Source organism: Empidonax traillii, unplaced genomic scaffold (assembly GCF_003031625.1).
Source record: "Empidonax traillii isolate 1590-97213 ecotype Southwest subspecies unplaced genomic scaffold, ASM303162v1 scaffold323:size719838, whole genome shotgun sequence".
Classification (NCBI taxonomy): Eukaryota; Metazoa; Chordata; class Aves; order Passeriformes; family Tyrannidae; genus Empidonax; species Empidonax traillii.
The window spans coordinates 543,114-561,254 of record NW_020955516.1 but is presented as its reverse complement, the minus strand read 5'-3'; the positions used below and the strand labels follow the sequence as shown (position 1 = coordinate 561,254).

Here is an 18,141-nt window from a genome sequence, read left to right as displayed (position 1 = left end):
TAGACCTGCTGACAGGGCAAAATGGACCTGTTGTGTTAATGCCACAATTTCCATTTCTTAAACTGGAGCTTATGGTGCATTATTATTCCTTTGAATGATTACCCACAGTGTCTGAGGTTAATCTTTCAGTATTTGCAGGACACTGCTGCATCAAGCACGAAACCAAATCTAGTTTTGCCTCAGTCATGGTAATAGAATATCAGGGAAAAATTTTCACTTAGTTATTCCAAGCAGAGGAATTTGTGAATAATTCAGCAGTTACACAACAAAGCAGAGAGCAGAGACCAGCAGGGCCTGAATCAATTTCTTCTGTAGATTCAGACAACAAATCTTAGAAGTGTATTATTGATCAATGTTTAAAGAAGTGTAGAAAGTAACCCAAGAGCCTGCTATCCTTTCTTGGAGCCTTACCCTGCTTGTTGCAAGGTGACTGAGTCAAGCCAGCTGAAAGCTGTTGTTTCATTGCCATTCTGAACTGTGATCTTCTGGGGAGTTACTGTCAGTTTGAGGTCCAGGGGTTTATTTGCAATGCCAAGTTTTCCAAAATATGAGTTTTGGACCTTTGCATCCCTGTTTGCTCTCTTATCACCAATGAGTTCTCCATTGACTGTGATGCCTAATATAGAAAGGAAACAAGTATTGTTTTATAGACAGGACCTGATTAATGGATGTCAAGGAGTGTCTTGAAAATTTAGCAACAAAAGAATTAAATATGAGTTGAAAAATATATCAGAATTACTTGTGCACATTTGTGCTAAAGTAAAATAAAGCCTTGGGGGCTGTTCTGTGAATTTCCATGAAGACAACAATTATTTTCTTGGGAAAAGTTCAATATTTCCCAGAGCACAAAGAGTTTGTGATGGGCACGGATGGCCTGTGTGACATCAGTCTCTCTCTACCAGATATTCCATGAACTGGCAACATAAGGATTATTTTACTGCTTGTACCACAACTCACTGGGTACAAATTACTACTCTCAACCCTCACAGTGGTTTTCAAACAAAGTTTAAAAGTTAATTTTTCTCCAAGAAGTGAAAACAGTCATGGTAATGGTAGCCTATCATAAGTACAGGACCTCCTACTAACTGTGCTGGGAAAAAAAGCTCATGCATTATAAAGAGAGAAACAGCCTTTACACACAGCACATTTTCTTAGAGGTATCCTGATTTACTGTATTAAAAAAAATAAATTAAAACTCACCTGTAACTGGATCATTGATTAAACTTAAGACAGTGCCTGGGTTTCCATTGATGTTGAAGCAGAGGGCATCTCTTTTCTGTGGCACTGATATAATGAAATGGGGGTCCCCATCAACTGCAAAGGCAAATCACTGGGGTTTGGACAGTGACACAGGGCCAAAGCTCCACATGAGCATTTAACACTGTGCCAGTGGAACTGGGCCCTGCACAAGCTGCAGGAAAATATTACTGAGAGCAGGAAGGGACCTGAATACAGAACAGGTGGTTACAACACGAAGCCCACTGATGGGAAGGAGGGCTGAGAAAATGACCACAAATAATTTCAGTTTCTTGATCTTTAAAAGACACTGAGAGATGTTTAAAGCAAACTAAAATATTAGCCCTTTGAAAATGAAAAATGGCTGCTTTTGTGGAAGGGAATTATCAAAAAGACTCATAAGAATTGTGTAATTTAGACTTAAAAACCCTCTTCTGTTCTCCTTTTAAACAGACATCACTCAAACTGCTCACCACTAGTGTACCATCTGGGTTGTGACACAGGTATTGCATGTATTTGGGAACCTGCAGAAGGAAAAAAAAACTTGTTAGGAAAACTCATATCAAAATGGAAAATGTCCATGCTCTCTGCATGGTTCGTGTAAGATGTCAGGAGGTTCATATGCTTGGTAAATCACTGATTCCAGCCTGGTTTTTAAAGCATATAGTCCATGGAATGACAGTTTGTGCTGCTTTGGAATCAAAAAAAGCTTCACAATAGAGACAGATCTGACTTGTTTACATTGCTCTGAGGGTCTCCCCAGAGCCCAGGTAATGTATCTGCAGGACACAAATACCGTAGACTGTGGGATCAAGCCATCAGCAAGGCAATGCAACATCATCCACTGAAAACTTCTGACATTTGGACATTTGTTTTTCAGAATGAATTGAAGTCCTCTCAATGAAAACTTGAGAAAACAAGACAGAGAGAGAGAGACTGAGACTGATCCCCAGAGAGCAAAGGTAAATCTAACTCTCTCATTTCCAGCATTTCCCAGCCAGGATTTGCTGGGTCAGTTGTTGCTTCTCTCTCTTGAATTAAAACAGTTGGTTTTTGCACAAGGAACTGAAGATATTAATTTAACCAGGATGTTGGACATCATAGGCCCTTGCTTTATATCATTCCAAAGGACATGCAAATTGAAGTCCATCCTCTGTTTTTGGGAAACACTTTTCAGGAAGAAATGGTAGATGGATGAATTGGCATTTACTCCTCAAAAACTATTTAGCTGAAACTTTTTCACCTCGTATTATTCAACCTTTAAGTGTGTTTTTAGCAGGGAGCAGAACTTGGCAGTGTTTATTAAAGTACAGCTGTAACCCCAGACAAGGCAGTCTCCAGCTCTCTGGTAACTTCAGTTCACAGATCCTCCTCCAGTCAGAAACTTTAACAAATAACTTACCCAGCCTAGAAGACATGGAAGTCATTGCTGTGAAGGAAACAAAATGTTAATTTAGAGGCTATAAAGAACAAAACCCAATTGTTCTCGCTACTTTCCACCAAAACCAGCTCAAAAAAAAATCTTGTAATTATGTGTAAATTTCTAAATTATTACAAAGGAAAAACTTAGTCAACCCAGTTTATTTGATAGTGCTACAAAGCAAGTGCCATGGAAGGGCTGAAAGCACACCCTCCTTTTCAGCAGCAATGTTCCCTCTCCACAGGTGTGGGGTTGGCTCTGCATGGCACTGGCACAGCCTGCTCTTCTCTGCCTCCTCTGGGCCACCTTGCTCTGAGCTGCTCTTCCCCAGCAGGGCAGTCAGGAGGATTTGCCCACCTGCTTCCATATTTTTCTCATCTTCTGCTCTTTTTACACCTGAGACTGTGTGGGGGTGCCTGAAAACAGGGCTTTGTTCTGAAGGAGTGGCAATCACAGCATGAACAAAGACATGTTTGTCTGGGATTGCCTCACACTGGGACGTGGGAGCCCCCAGTGCCAGCCCTGCAGAGCAGCTGCTTGTACTGGGCAGGAATTCTGGGGTGGTGGAATCATCAGAGACATGAGGAACCACACGACAAATTTATCCATCTGAGAAGTTTTAAATCTATTTATAACGCTATATTGATTTATTCGGTAAGAACTTCATGAAAATATTGTATCCTAGATCAAATAACTGATGTGGGAAATCCATCTCTAACAGTTAAAAGTATGACATAAATTTAATAAGAAATGTACTTACCTTCAGCTGTCACCACGGGCAGGTAAGGAGTAAAAGGAAGAAAAAGAGAAATTTAGTTTCAGTTGTATAATTAAACAGGAGGAATTCTGACCCTGTTAAAACATATTCTAAGAGGAAAAAAAAAATTTAAATGTTTGAAAACTCAACCAGGTATTTTCAGTATTTTTCAATTTAATTTCTTTCCAATGATATAACTTAATATTTGTAGATCAAACAGAAACACACTGAAAGTAAAAAGCTTTTATGTGAGGCAGCAAAACTGCAATTTATTATGCATGGGAGAAGGGCTTTATTTGGAATTGTTTTATTGTTATGCCACGCTTATATTGCAAAATGTTCCTGATTGGTTTTACTCTTTTGCAGTTTTTGAGGCATTTGAATGATTCTATTAATACTGACTGGATGATTCAGTAATCTGATTTGTGAATCAAGACTTCAGGCTGTGCATAATTAGTTTATTTTTTTCTTATACAGAAGCAACGCTTTGAGTATTTTCTCCTGCTTCTGCTCTGTACTTTCTATGTGCAGAAAGGATTTCCTGGGAAAGAGGTTCAAAAAGGAGCCGGGTACTACAAGTACCTGGAAAGGAAAAGCAAAGAGCTGAAGATCAGGGAGTGGATGTCACTTTTGTCAGATGTTTGGGCTTTTCCATCTCATGAAGGCCAGATGCAAGCTTTAAATCACTGGGTTGTATAGTGACTTGGATGTTAAATTAAACATGAAGGGGGGGTGTGTTACTATTCCATCATGAGGGTTATGAAAAATAATGCAAAAACTTATCAGCAGAATGCCTGAAGAATTATTCACAGTTGAAAGACACTTAAAAATTCATTGGCTTCAGGAATTATTCCAGCTGAAAGGAAAACCCATTAATCCCCTGTAAGTATCTCTGTTATGCTAAAATGCCTTAAGTTTTCATGCCAAATTCAGAGGATTAGGAAGTTTTTCATCTAGAAGGCAGCAGAGAGCCCACGCAGAGCCTGCAAGAACTTTTGGGGGCTCTAGGTAAAAGTTTAGGGGGGAAAAAATACTGGGTGCTGCCAGAGGAGACTGAAAAGCCTCTGTCAGCCCTGTAGAACGAGGGGGGCTGGAACAATACCTAGAGGTGAAGTTTGGGGCACTGAGCAAACAGCACTGCCTGGCTTGGCTGCAGAGGCACAGAGTGTTTGTCCACTGATGTTGGACAGAGAGGCTGAACTGTGTGAAAACACAGTGTGTTACGAAGCATTTTTTTCATGCAGAAAAGAGGTTACTACTACCCCTAGGCTGAAGTATGTAGAAATACAAAGGAGAAAGTGATGTGAACTCATCTTAATATAGCTGGATTATTAGATTAGAAATGCTTCTTGGTTTGTTTTTTTTTTTCTGTAATAGTCTATGTATTTAGTTTAAAAATACACTTATTTTAAATGTATAGTACTTTGCCTGTATGATTTAGTAGTGAGGGATAGTTTGATGGAAGTGAGATTTACAATGAAAAGTAATTTTGCATAAACACACCTGCCAGGCTTGGAAAGCAGCTTTTTCAGATACATGTTTAAAACTGTGCCTACGTGAAAGCCCTTCTTTGGCAGAACATCAAAGGAACACTTGGCTTCTCAAATGCAGTAAAATTGTGAACATGTCTTTACCTTCAGTGGGTTTATCAGCAATCACATCTTCACTGTCATTTTCTTCTGGTTTTGTTACCACCATCGATGTCAGGGGTGTTACAAACTTGTACTTTAGGGAGAGAGCGAGGGCTTCAGCTGTAAGGTTTGCCTTTTCCTCTCCTGTAGCTGCAATACTGAACACAGGTAGAGACTCCCAGCATCAGTGACTGCTGAATTACTGAACAAATTCAATATTTTACTTTAAAGTGAAGTCATTTCTCTGCAGCTAATTTATCAATAAGGCACATTTGTTATAGTCTAAAAGCACTTGTGATTCCACTGGCTATCCAAGAAAAAGGCAAAACCATGCTTTATACTCGCAATAATTTAAAATTGTTTCATTTGCAACCTGAAACAGGAATACTGAGGCTCGGGAGGAGAATAGGTTGGGGGATTTTCCTTACTGATTTTCATCCTAGAAACTGCAGGAGTCAGGGGGCTGAAGAAGTTCAAAGCTGAGCTGTTATTCCAGATATAATTACCGTCTTTCCAGGAGCTGTTCAATGGTAAGATAAGCCCAGAGCCTTTCAATGTACTCTCCAAATATGTATCCTTGTTCTTGGAAAGCTTGAGCCGTTTCCTCAGCATCTTGTTGTGCAGTGTATGACAGGGCATCCTCAGCCTGTTGGGAGGAATGAAGCTTCTCTGTATCAAGAGCAGCCAGGGACTGCCAGAACCTCCCAGAAATCCAGACCTTCCCACCTGAAAACCTCATCAAACTGAAAACCAGGCTGGATCTACCCAGCACTCACCCAGGAGATTGCCAGTGTTGTATCAGGAATTTTGTCCCATTGTTTCTGTGAGGGTCAGAGGACACTACAGGACACGACACAGTTTCCAAATTCACATGGCATTTTTGTTCATCAGAATTTGGCTATTCAGGATTTAATAAACTTCGATTATGATATTGATTTCAGAGAGGAAAATACTCAAGCAGACGTGTTGTAAGTAAGTTAACAGAATAGAATGGTCTAGAATATGTTTGTGTTCTGTTTCTTGAATATTTTTACTGAATCCAGATGTGGAGAGGTATTAGAAGTAGAGTTCTATTGTAAGGGGAAGATATTTCAAATATTCAGCTGGCTTATTCATTGGTTTTCTTCACGCCCTGAGGAGAAGTGGCTGTGAACACTGAAAATTTGGCTCCCAAAAGAACCAGGTAGGATATTTGGAGACTAAATACATACAGTATTTATATATTTATAAATATATGAGGATATGTATAAAAACGAGTATATTTATATATATTAGTTAGCAAAACTAATCCAGTCACGCTGCACAAAGTTGTAATTTGCGATTGTGAAAGCAATGACTTTGTCATTGTGTGGTTCTCACATGTGCAGCAACCCCTCCTGTCACTGAGGTAAAGAAATAGCAATAAATATTGGAAGTATTTAAGTACTGCCAGCTTTGAACATTCAGAGGTTTTGTGTATCTTACAGAAGTCAAAGAAATCCATACTTACACCTTCCCCTCTCACATCGACAGTCAAGTGGTTTTGGTTGCTGTCAACAAAACGTCCGGCCACCACAATCTCAGAGCCCTCATAGAAATGCTTAAAGCTGTTCAGAGTTAGGTCTGATATTTCATTTTCTGGGTAGTTTAACTTCACATCTGTCAGCATGGGATTTGACACCTCATCATAAAACCCCTATAGGATTTAAAAGAAAAAAAAAGGAAAACATGTAACCATTGTTGTTTTCTTTAATTCACAGATGGATTGTAACCATGCATTTTCATTTTGGCAATGAAAACTGCAAGTGTATTTTATAAGAAATATTGAAATATTTGGTTAACTCTCATAGCACAAGGCCTAAAGAAATCTACAAATAAGGGAAATGAGAAAGGACATGCAACTCCTCGGTCTCGCTTAGAGAGAGAAAAACATATCTGAGAACAACGTGCTGCGGATGATGAATCAAGAGGAATCCCTGGTATTTGACAGAAGACACTGATGTAACAATACAGTCAATGGAGACTAGTTTATATTGTATTTGATTTTGGCAGAGCTTGAAATGAAATCCAGTATCTAATTCTTTGGTGAATTTTTTGAATGGCTGCTGCTGGAATGTGAGAAGTAAAATGGTGAACCCTGTATGGCCTCTACCTGTTTTCATGTCTTAACCAACTCTAGGATGCCTCAGAAGTAGGGTAGCCATAGCCCCCAGTATCTCACTTTTGCTGTCCTTCCACTTCCTGCTTATATGAGGGAAGGAGAAAATCAAATGCAACTAAAGGTCCCTTCCAACTCAAACTATTCTATGGTTCTAATATTCTGATTACAGCAGATTCTGGAGTATCCCAGTATCAGATGACACACTGGGATTCTGATTGCTTGAAAACCAGAACAACTGTATAGTTATGTGAACTAATGCATTTCTCATCTAATTTCAGTGGTGATTACTGTACTTGAAGCTGTAAAGCTGCGTCGGAGTCAGGATAAATCCGCCGGGCCAATCCTTTATTCTCCAGCGCCATCCTCTCCAAGAAGCCGTAGTCAACACCAGAGCCAAAGCCCAGGTTGTATAAGGGGTATCTTCCACCAATAGCATTTTTTACATCTGTCTCAATGGTCGCAATATCTGATACACCTGCATCAAACCAGGAAACGTTTGAGTGGTCTTCAAAAATAGACAAAATGATCACAAAGTTAAACATGACTCGTCATGTTCAGATTTCTTAGGAGGCATTATCAAAAACTTGGTTTAGTATTATGATGCTGTATAGTAGCATTTAAATCACAAAAACATCAAGAAGTCAAAGGTGAAGGCCAGTTTTAACCAGCATTTTTTATTAGTTAATTAAGTCTCTTTATTATTGCATCCAACAGAAACTTACCTACGTTTGGAAGGCCATCTGTTAACATGATGATTATAGAAGCGCTTCTCTTGGGCACAAGGTTTCCTTCATGAGCAGCATTCAGAATATCAATTCCCTTCATCAAACCACGATGTAAATTTGTCACTGCAGGGTAGACATAGAAATTTGGATTCAGCAGAGACTGTCAAAATAAAGGCCCATTTTTCACTGGGATCTGAAGAGATTTAATTACAGCATGAAAATGAAAGATTTGGGTTTATAAGCACGGGGATGTTTAGATAGAGAATTACCTGCATTTTGGAAACATAGAAATAGATGTCATGTTCTGAGTAAAATTCAGCTTCAGGAGTGTCTCATCAGTAATCTAAAAACCCAAAAAGCTGTAGCACTGTATTCACAGAATGAATAGATAAATTAACTTACACAGTGAGCAACTGGCAAGTCCAGTAAAGTACTTACTGCCTGAAGCATAAATGTTCCGAACAAACTTCCTTGCTTCATCCAGATTCTCAGGAGTGGCCTTGATTAATGTTTCTTTCCAGGTGGACACACCAGTATGGAACAATATGAAATTGAAGAAGTCTTCTTCTTTAATATCATCTAAGATTTTTAGAAGTGCTTCTTTTGTCTATAAGACAAAGAGATTTAAATATACAATTCAACATTTGACAAAATAGGTGCCTACAGATTTGACATTATTAATCTGTCAGCACTGGGGCATTTTTAACTTCTACATAGTATGTTGTGCAAAAATCCTGAGCTTGCTGTGTTCTTGCCAGTCCTGGTTTCAGAGTAACTCCAGGGAAGTCAGTCAGCTGCAGTAACACCTGGTACGTCTTTGTAGCTGAGAGGAAAATCAGGTCTCCTGTCATGGATCGTTGCTTACGCTGGGATAAGCTGGCGTGGCAAATTGAAAGTGATGGGAAATGGGAAATGGGTAGCTACAGGTTGGTGGAGAAGCTCATACATAAGCAAGCCTGGATATTTTGATGCAACACCAAAACCTGAAAATTCTGATTGTTAGCTTAGAATGAGGAGTCCTAACTATGAAAAGCTCATGTCCCTTCCAGTACTTTTTCCCAGCTCTTTAATTGAAACTCTATAGTAATGTAATAACTTACCTGTTTTATTGGTCTTCCATGCATTGAGCCACTAGTATCCATTACAAAAATAATATTCTTGGGCAACTTGGGAAGATTTGTTGGTGCAAAGAAGTGTACAAAGTAGCCATTGACAATCTGAAAAATAAAATGTTAAAAAGAAAAACAACAGCACCAGCCAAGACTTTGGTATATTGTAAAGATAAAACAGATAAAGGAGATATTACTCTCGTTTAGTGTCTGGCCTCTCAGTGTACTAAAAGATTTTAATTGCCCCAGCCAGTCTCACCTTTGTGCATGGGCCAGGAGTGTCATTTAAATGCACATCTGGGCCTTTAGTCCCTGCCTGAGCTCCACTGTCAGAACATCTGTGTCCAGCTCTACCACAGCCATACCTGTCCCTAGCCAGGGACTCTGCTGGTTTGGATCCCACCCTGAACACTGACTTCCTGCCTCGACCTTGGGCTCAGCACCACAAACTTGCCTGATGACCTGGACTCTCAGTGGAATTTGGGTGCCATCTCTGGGGCTGCCTTGCTCAGGTACTATGAGGAGTGAGCTCATGGCTGGTGAAGCCCCTGTGCCATCAGCTGTGCTGTCACACTCAGCTCCCTGTCCTTTAGGAAACAGCTGGCTCTCACTGCTCCCTGACTGTTACTATGCAAGTCAAGCTCTTTAACTGTTGAGAATTTCAATTTACCTGCAAATTATCTGGAGCTGTTCTCTTCACATCATATCTTACAGTAAAATCCCCGTCCAAGGCAGTCTGTGAGCAACTTGCACAGGTTCGCTGCTGATCAAGAGTTGGCTTGAAAGAGATGTGCCCCTGCAAAGGAAAGCCTTCCTTAGATCTGAACCCTAACAGCTGAACATTTCCTACAGAACACATTTGCATTTTTTAAAGCTAGTATATTTATATTCACAGAGAATAACCTGGGTTATCTGGTTAGCTATTAGTTTCATATGCATTTATATACTCACTGGTGGGTAAGTGGCAGGTGATTGCTGCTACCTAGGACTGTCTCAGTGTGCTTCCCCATCTGCCTGGGGTCACCCTCCACTCTGAATGACACCTTTGATAAGCCTGATGGGCAGTCTGTGTTTTTAGGAATTCTACCACCTCCATACAAGAGAAAACTACTTGTTACTGACTCACTTCTTGTATGAGAGCTACTCTTACTGGTATCCAGGTTTCCAGATGCTGCGGTGGGACAAGGCCTGCTAGTTTTGGTACAGTACCCTGCTACCAGCTACATGGCCTCTGAACTGTGTGGAGATGGCCTTCCACTTGCTACCTTGGAATTCAGAGCTCATTTGCACGGACAAGCCTTTACTGCATTTTCTCTATTTTACTGCATTTTCTCTATTTCTTCTTCTCTCACTTCCACTGCTAGCACTGACATTATTATTTTAAAATTGTAGCCATAATAAGTTAATTATGGAACTCAGTAGTCAATGTACCTTTTTCTCCGAGAAAGTTTTTTTAATGGTATTTTGTAGCTCATTGGTGATGAATGTTCCTTCTGCTTCCAGCTCAGTGATACCCTGGGGCTCAAAAATATTTACTGCCATCTGAAATATTAATTGAAAAGTCATTGTCATTGATTAACCCACAATACATTTGGTTAACCTACATTTACAGGAGGATCAGCAGGAAACTACATATGTGAGAGAGGCATTTTCATAAAAACAAAAGAAATTTACTTTTGTAATTCATAAATTTGGACTCATGCAGTCCAAATCTACACTTGTGTAGATCAAAGACCGGTTTTAACACACAAGAGCTGTAATATTCTAGAATGCAATATATGCATCAATGTGATTTAAGATGATGTTGTTTCTTGGTGGTGTAAGAAAGGTTATGCTTTATGCTATAAAGGCATATGCAAAATATATTAATCTTCCATTTTACCCCAAGGTATTGTAATAAGTTTTCCAGGATTTCATACATGATTTCTTTTGGAATGGTCAGTGGATGAGCTCATTTGTCAGGCTTACAAACAGAAGCTGCACTAAAGCTTTGCTGGTGTGGATTCCCCATGTGACTTATTAGAAATAGTATCATGGGCCTTTAGCTCACCTGTGAGCCAATGGGAATGACCATGATATTCCAATTTTAACAGATGTACAGAATGTCATCAGCTCTTAAGTTACAGTCAAATTTGATCAGTTTGCCATTTACCTCAAAATCTTTGACAAGCTGCTTTGGTTTCACTTTGATGAACATCTCGTATTTTCCAAAGCGTCGCTTCAGCAGTTCCTCGTATGTGAGTTCAAAAGTGACTTTACTGGCTGCTTTAATGTTGACTGAGACAGTGAATTTTTCTGTTTTTCTTCCTGAAGCTCTGTATTAAGTGGGTAGGAAAATGAGTATCTTTATGCTCTTTCACAATATTTATTGTTTGGGTTGGTGGTATGTGATTTTCAAAAAGAAGTAAAACAAAGAGGGGATTTTTTTTTCTTCTGTTCTACATAGGATCTATTGCTAAAACCATACTCAAACTGTAGAATTTATTCAAGTTCCCAGTAAGCCTAATCTCAGGAACAGATCAGTGGAAGTTGCAGAAATAGCCTTTCCATAATTGCAGATACTGCCTGGGTAGTCAGAAGTTGTGTTTCCTTTTTATACTGTGCTACAGTAACTAAATTACTGATTGTTCTTTGGTCCCATAATATCAGTAACATGCCAGAACACAGTATTTCCAATCTCACAGTTGCTATGGGATGGTGGTGTGGAAGCCACACAAGACATCATTCTTACTTGACAAGACCAGCAGTCTGTCCTCTTGAAACAGCCTTCTCATATTGCTTTTTTGCAGCTTCTTTTTCCTTTATAGTTCCAGGATAAGTGACACCATCAATTGTCCTGCAGATGAAAAAGTCCTAGTTTAGTTGAACAATACATGAAAAGTTACTAGAGGAATTCTCCCTTTATTGAGTGGTTTGCTAACAAGCCCTTTCAGAGACCTGCTGTTGCCAAGACTGGAGCCCTTTCACTGAAGCCAATCTCCCCAGTGGATTGAGGTGGAATGAAGAGCTCTGTGCTCAGTATCATCAGAGAATCTAAAGCTGGACTGATGGCAGCACAACTTACCCCTGCCATATCCCTACATTTCAGCAGCTTCACCATCCTGTCTCATCTAATGGCAAACCAACCCTCTGGATGAGATTACCTGTCCAAGTGTCACTGTCTACAGCTGAGCATTTATTCAAATATAAGTCTTTCATTCAAATATGATTTTAAAATTAAGAGATAAATTAAGCTATAATGCCATTGGGGAAATTAGGTAACGGAACTTCCCTGGTTTGATAACAGCAAAGTGGTATTTCTGAAAAGGTGGATGGATCTCCAGGGAAGGTCCCCCATTCCCTAAGGTTCATGATGATGAATAGAAATAATTGAAAATCAGTAATTTTTCTATAGATGTACCAATGTTTGCCCTTCTCCATATATCCTACATGTCAAGGTAATAGTACCAGAAAATTACCCAGGAGGCATTTAAAAATCTGTCAGATGGCAAAGTAACAATGAACACTTGGGTTCAGTTTCTCCCAGTTGAATTTGCACAGATATTTAGTCTTCTCTAATGATACTGTAAAGATTACACACATGCTGAAGTTGGTAATGAAGGCTGTCTTAGGCAGCTCCACATCAAAGAAGACTTCTTTGGACACATTTCCACGATTGACAGCTCGACTGGTGATGACATTGCGGGCAAATCGGGAAGTTACTTTACTATCAATCTTCACGCTATAGATTTCTATCCCATTGACAACCTGTGGATTGAGAAATGAAACAAGGGAAAAAAAGAGCACCAGCTGTTACACTGATGTGTGTTAATCAGTCATCATCATACTTTTGAAAGGAAACCATGGCAGGACATCGATCATTCCAAAGCAAACCAGGAATCACAAGAACTGGAGCACAGCTGTGTTTCCTTGGATATTATCACAATGCCATCGTGGCACTATTCAAGTTATAACTACAAGTTATAACTGCAGCCCCTCTAACAAATTACTACCACCACAGCAAAGATACTGCCATTATAAAAAATGTGGGTTTTTTTTCTCTACTGAGATAGTGACTTTTTATGGTTACTCAAAGAGCACAACAATTTACTGCTGCCTTCCTGTATCAGTGACTGTAATTATCAGTGGAGTGGATGACTCCTAGAGCAGGGATGTAAGTAATTATCTTGTTTAAAAATAGACCAAAACAATTCCAGATGGCTCCAAACTCCATTTTATGTTATTCTCAACTTCCTCACAACTGGAGCTCATTCTTTTTTAAACAAGGAAATGGGCAGGGCAATACTGATTTTCTTTGAATGCTCAGCTATAAGGTTGCTGGAGACTATGTGAAAGCACAGGTAACAGCAGATGTGATTCATTAGGCAGCTCCTTAAACAAGGTCTGCTTCTTGCAGAGCCAGCACTGGAAAGAACTGTGGAATTTTTATGGTGGGACTGATCTCTGGCTGATTGATTAAGAAAGTGCCCAAACAATCCGAGCATTTAAAGATTGCTGAAGGGGATCCAGGTGCCAAGTGGAATCAGCCTCAGACATGAGGTCTCTTGGCTTCCTTAGCAATAACTTCAATATAAAACAAAAGGAAAAATAAAGCAAATATTGAGTGGATGTCTGTTAAAAGACACACAGAGGTGATTTCAAACAACTTTGCTATTCATTTAAATTCAATGATGTTACAAATCCTTTGTTTGTTCTCTTTCCTTGTCCAGGAGTTTCCATCAGAGCTTGGAAAGGAACTGTCTAGTTCATCCTTCTGTCTAAAACAGGCAGCTCTGGGCTATTTCCCTGCCATACTCACTCAGAAATATCCTCTTGCTCACTCACAGAAACATTTTGTGAACACAGTAAGAATCTTCTTGTCACTATAAATCTGTCTTGGTAGCCTGGACAAAACCAAATCTTACTCACCAAGTCATTCTCAGCATTTCGCTTCTGTGAAGAGAAAAAACGGGAAAAATCATCAGTGAGGTTGGGAAGCTGCATTTAGAAATAAATGACTCAACACCTGTGCAGTTGTCACAAGTCAAAAGAAGTTGTCCAGGAGAAGGAAGGCTCAAGAAAAGTCTGCATTAGTAAACCTGAAGTAAATTTGAGGGAAGAGCAAGTAAAGCACGTTGCTTGCTTTGTATTTTGCTCAGGTGACACAAAAAGTGTCTTTCCAGCTGAAAACTTTAATGGACCCCTGAGAGATGAGGGGAGAGAGAGAGGAAAAGAATCCTCAGTGCATTAATTAAGTGTCATTGAGACTAAAAAATTGAGATTAAAAAATACATTAAAATTTGCTTAACAGGACTCCTTGAGGCTCTGTGGTGACATCAAGTAAAACCAGAATATCTTCTCCTGAGAGTGACAACTTTTTCTGGCAATTCCTGGATCTGGGTCCTGTAGCATATATTTTCTTTTCAAACTTATTCTCCTTTGGAAGTAAAGGAAGGGGTTGTATCAAAGCATAAAACCCCAGTTTGGTAACTCAGCAGGATTACAGAGAGGAGAGGTGGTCACTATGAAACGCTGCATGGAGGGAAAAAAAAAACAAACAAACAAAAAAGGCAGAACATTTCTTTTGCCATGTTTGCTCTCAGAGTAGGTGCCAATATCAGAAGCTGTACAAAAATGTCACGTCCTCTCTTCTGATAGAGAGGACAGGCATTAAACAAACTGACTGACTCATTACAGTAACAGCTTGTGTAACTCTGCTCATCAGCTCTGCTGCAAACCCCTTATCTCTCTTGGCTCCCAGAGCCTGGGGGGTCACATTTTGTGCAGGAATATTTGGCTGCTCCACCGAACAGAGGGATAAGGATTTAATGAGGTTCTAAGTCAGATACACATCTCAGGTACATTTAAGGCTTTTGGTCCCTTTCACACTTGGGGGTTTTGCAGGTTGGAAACTGAGACACAGAGGGTTATTTTTTTGTCTATTTTGGAGTTCCTTTCAAGACACTATTAAATCTTAGGTAATGCAAAGTTTGGGGGGAGGCTTCTCAACTGCTCGAAGAGTCTGGCCAAGAAATCTGGACACATTTCTCTAGGTTCATCTTTCAAGCTGTTATTGCCCTACAGATCATTTCTGTGTGTGCAGCTCCCCTTTCACAAGCCTCCATGGATTTCTTTAATGCCTGTGTAGACTGTGCACCAATTCAAACCTGTCCTTTCCAAATGTGAAATTATCTTTTCTGTATCTACGCTGTCACTACAGCTTGTCATTTCCCCTTCCAAAACACAAACTGAGGTGCAATTTGTACCCTTACAAAACACAAACCTTGGGAAATGAAAAGCTGGAAGTCACTGAAATGTTAGTTTGTTTGGTACAAACCTTTCCTCACAGTGGAATTACGAAGCAGTTTAAGGATACAAAAAACACACACACAAAAATGTGTTCTTTGGTCACAAATTCTGTAATTCTGACTCCTGCCTCCAAATTAAAAGATCCTTTACCTGCATTTAAGTTTTACAGGATTGCTGTCGTGCAGATTCTTTATGAGGATTATATGTTTGACAGTAGTTTTGAAGGAGTTCTGTTTCAATCCTGTAAATCTTTAGAGGGATACTCTGCAATTTTCACTGAAAAAGAAACTACAGAAAAATCTCAGTGAAAGGCATTACTGACTTTGCACTTGGGCTGATCTTCAGTGGAGATACCCAGCTCAGCTCAGCTACCTGCCCTATCTGACCCTGATTTGCACAGGAGAGGGGAGTGAGCCTGTGATTTTGTTCTGGTTTGTTTGTTTGTTTTTAATTTTTAATGATTCACTTGGATGTAGCTTGAGATGTCACTAACATCAAGGCCATTTTACCCATGTGGGTAGAAAGCGATAGTGTGTCACTCAAAAAGGTGATGCAATTCTAGACAAAAATGAGATTTTAATACCCTCTACCTTGGCTAATCATTACTTGGTAAAATGTTTCTTTACTATTTCTATATATTTGCCAGGTGCACCAATTATTAGAATTTATGGGGGTTTTTTTCTGTTGTGCAACAGCAACAAATTCTTCCTTTGTTCAATACTGTTTTGGTGTGGCAACAACAGAAAACAGAGGTGCAAAAAACCTACAGAAATTGGAGAGGAAAAGAGAAATTTGAACTCCCAAGAAAACAGGGAGGGAAAAGAGGGCTCCCATTACAGTACTTGCTGAAAGAAGCCCTGAGTGTACAGCTTGGAAAACTGAACCACAGCGTGACTAAAAGACTCAGCACAGAATGCACAGTGAACTTGAAGTGACCTCTGGGAACGAGGTATTTGCATATACCCCAAAGTGTTACACAGAAGAAACAAGGCATGAAAATTATTTCCAAATCTACGGCAACATTGAACATTTCATCATCCTAAGGGATGCTACTTGGCTGCCACGGAGAAGAGACCACAATGCAGCTCATCTACACAAACCAAACCTGCATGCATAGGAACAAGGTGTGCCAGTGCACACAGGGATCTTTGACTCGGATTTTTGTTCAATTTTCACTGTAATTTGTTTTGTCCTGTTCTACCCAGTAACTCAAAATCTTCCCTAAAGAGATTTGCCCTCTGTAACTTTTCAGAGTATGTAAACACTGAGAGAGAGGAAAATAATTTATTGAGGTGAGGAGTAGTGGGCAGCAACTTAACAAAAGAAAATTAAGCAAAGCATCAGGCAGCACTGCCTTACTCAGAGATCAATCAAAATCAGAATGGCCCCCTTGAGGGACAGATATTTTTAAGATATATATTTCACGCTGTGCTAACATGCAAATCCTTTGAGAAAAAACCTACCATGTCATTTGGACAGTGGACATTTATCTTGATGCCATAATGCCATCTCTGTTTTCTGCATCTTGGAGGCAACTTTTCACTGATATTTTGCATTGCAAAATGTACTAAAGTCAGTTCCCCACTGGAAGCGCTGATTGCTTTACACATTTAAATAGAAAACCACTAAAACATTTTACCATTATGTGGTGCTGACAGAGAAAACAGAAGAAAGGGATGTTTTTAAAAAGAGAGAGAGAAGAATTTCAGAGCTTATTGAACATTGAGGCTGATTAGAGGTCAACCAGTCCGGGTCCCAACTTTGATTTTGTGTCCACACAGAGCTCCTGCTGCCAGCACCGTAGGAACTCTCTGATAAATGCTGATAAATTGCAAGAGATTAATCTCTGAAGAGTGGGAGCTCCATACACGGTTGTTTACTTACCTTGATGTCTCTGATATGCGTTACCAAAACGTCTGATGATGCAAAGGTGGGAATCAATAATAAAATACAAAGCAATAGATTGTTTTCCATTTTGGAAAAAAAGTAATGTTCAAATTGGAACGATGTGCATACATATATATAATGCTTTGTTTACCAAGTGTTAATAAATAACTCAATGAAAAAAGTGGGATTAAACATTAGGCATTTAGGAAAAATCAAACACAGAATTCTTAATTTGCATAGTCTACAGAATACTGTTAGAAAATCTGTCACAGACTATTTCAGCAATGTCTCTTCTACTTAATTACTGTAGGGGCAACTGAGATTAATCTCTTCTGCAGACTCACTTCTTTGCCAAAGGAAAACTGTCATCTTTCTGATACTTCCTTAAAGGCTCTCCCTGGCCCAAATTACTGCAGCCATGACAGAGCTTCCAGTCTGTGACACCCTTTTAACCTCCTCTTCAAAACTACTCCTGTAATCCTGTGTTATCACCTAGGTACCCAATTTAGGTATCGTTATTTGACGTGTCCTGGCTAGTACAGAAACTTCCCGTTATATTGCTTCCTATTCACCTTTGTGGCTGAAACAGGTCCAAGCTCCCAGGTCTTGCATCTTGCATCCTCACTGCCCATCCAGCCTGCAGCTGCCTGGCCCTTTTCCTCTATTTGTTATTTTGACAATGTCAGTTATCTCCTAAACTGAGGACTGGGAGTTAAATGCCCAGTGATAATAAAACATTTTATTTTGTGGTTTTCCTGCAGTCAGTGTTCTGAGGCGCTCAGCCACGTGAGGGACACAGGAAAGGTCCAGGAGCTCCTTTTAAACCAGTCACAAATCTGGATGATTTTTGACGGACTCTGTGCCCCACCCAAAGGGACAGGATGGCTCTGTGAGCTGCTGAGAGGGGCACTGTGCCTATGGCAGGTGAGGTGGCGGGACCTGCTGTGG

General features: G+C 39.8%; 1 protein-coding gene across 1 annotated transcript in view; it reads right to left on the bottom strand.

Annotated features, from left to right (window-relative positions):
* Positions 1–17,305, bottom strand: part of ITIH3 (inter-alpha-trypsin inhibitor heavy chain 3) — a 19,886-nt gene extending 2,581 nt beyond the window's left edge. Inside the window, exons 1-19 of the mRNA XM_027891632.1 lie at positions 17,191–17,305; positions 13,927–13,950; positions 12,599–12,765; positions 11,750–11,854; positions 11,171–11,333; positions 10,450–10,560; positions 9,689–9,814; positions 9,010–9,126; positions 8,348–8,516; positions 7,907–8,032; positions 7,478–7,659; positions 6,534–6,719; positions 5,551–5,690; positions 5,048–5,202; positions 3,417–3,422; positions 2,639–2,665; positions 1,710–1,760; positions 1,201–1,314; positions 412–616 (exon numbers count right to left, since the gene is read on the bottom strand). Of these exons, the coding sequence (XP_027747433.1) occupies positions 412–616; positions 1,201–1,314; positions 1,710–1,760; positions 2,639–2,665; positions 3,417–3,422; positions 5,048–5,202; positions 5,551–5,690; positions 6,534–6,719; positions 7,478–7,659; positions 7,907–8,032; positions 8,348–8,516; positions 9,010–9,126; positions 9,689–9,814; positions 10,450–10,560; positions 11,171–11,333; positions 11,750–11,854; positions 12,599–12,765; positions 13,927–13,950; positions 17,191–17,280 (2,264 nt within the window). The 5' untranslated portion in view covers positions 17,281–17,305. The remainder of the gene's footprint in view (positions 1–411; positions 617–1,200; positions 1,315–1,709; positions 1,761–2,638; positions 2,666–3,416; positions 3,423–5,047; positions 5,203–5,550; positions 5,691–6,533; positions 6,720–7,477; positions 7,660–7,906; positions 8,033–8,347; positions 8,517–9,009; positions 9,127–9,688; positions 9,815–10,449; positions 10,561–11,170; positions 11,334–11,749; positions 11,855–12,598; positions 12,766–13,926; positions 13,951–17,190) is intronic.
* Between the last annotated feature and the right edge of the window lie 836 nt (positions 17,306–18,141).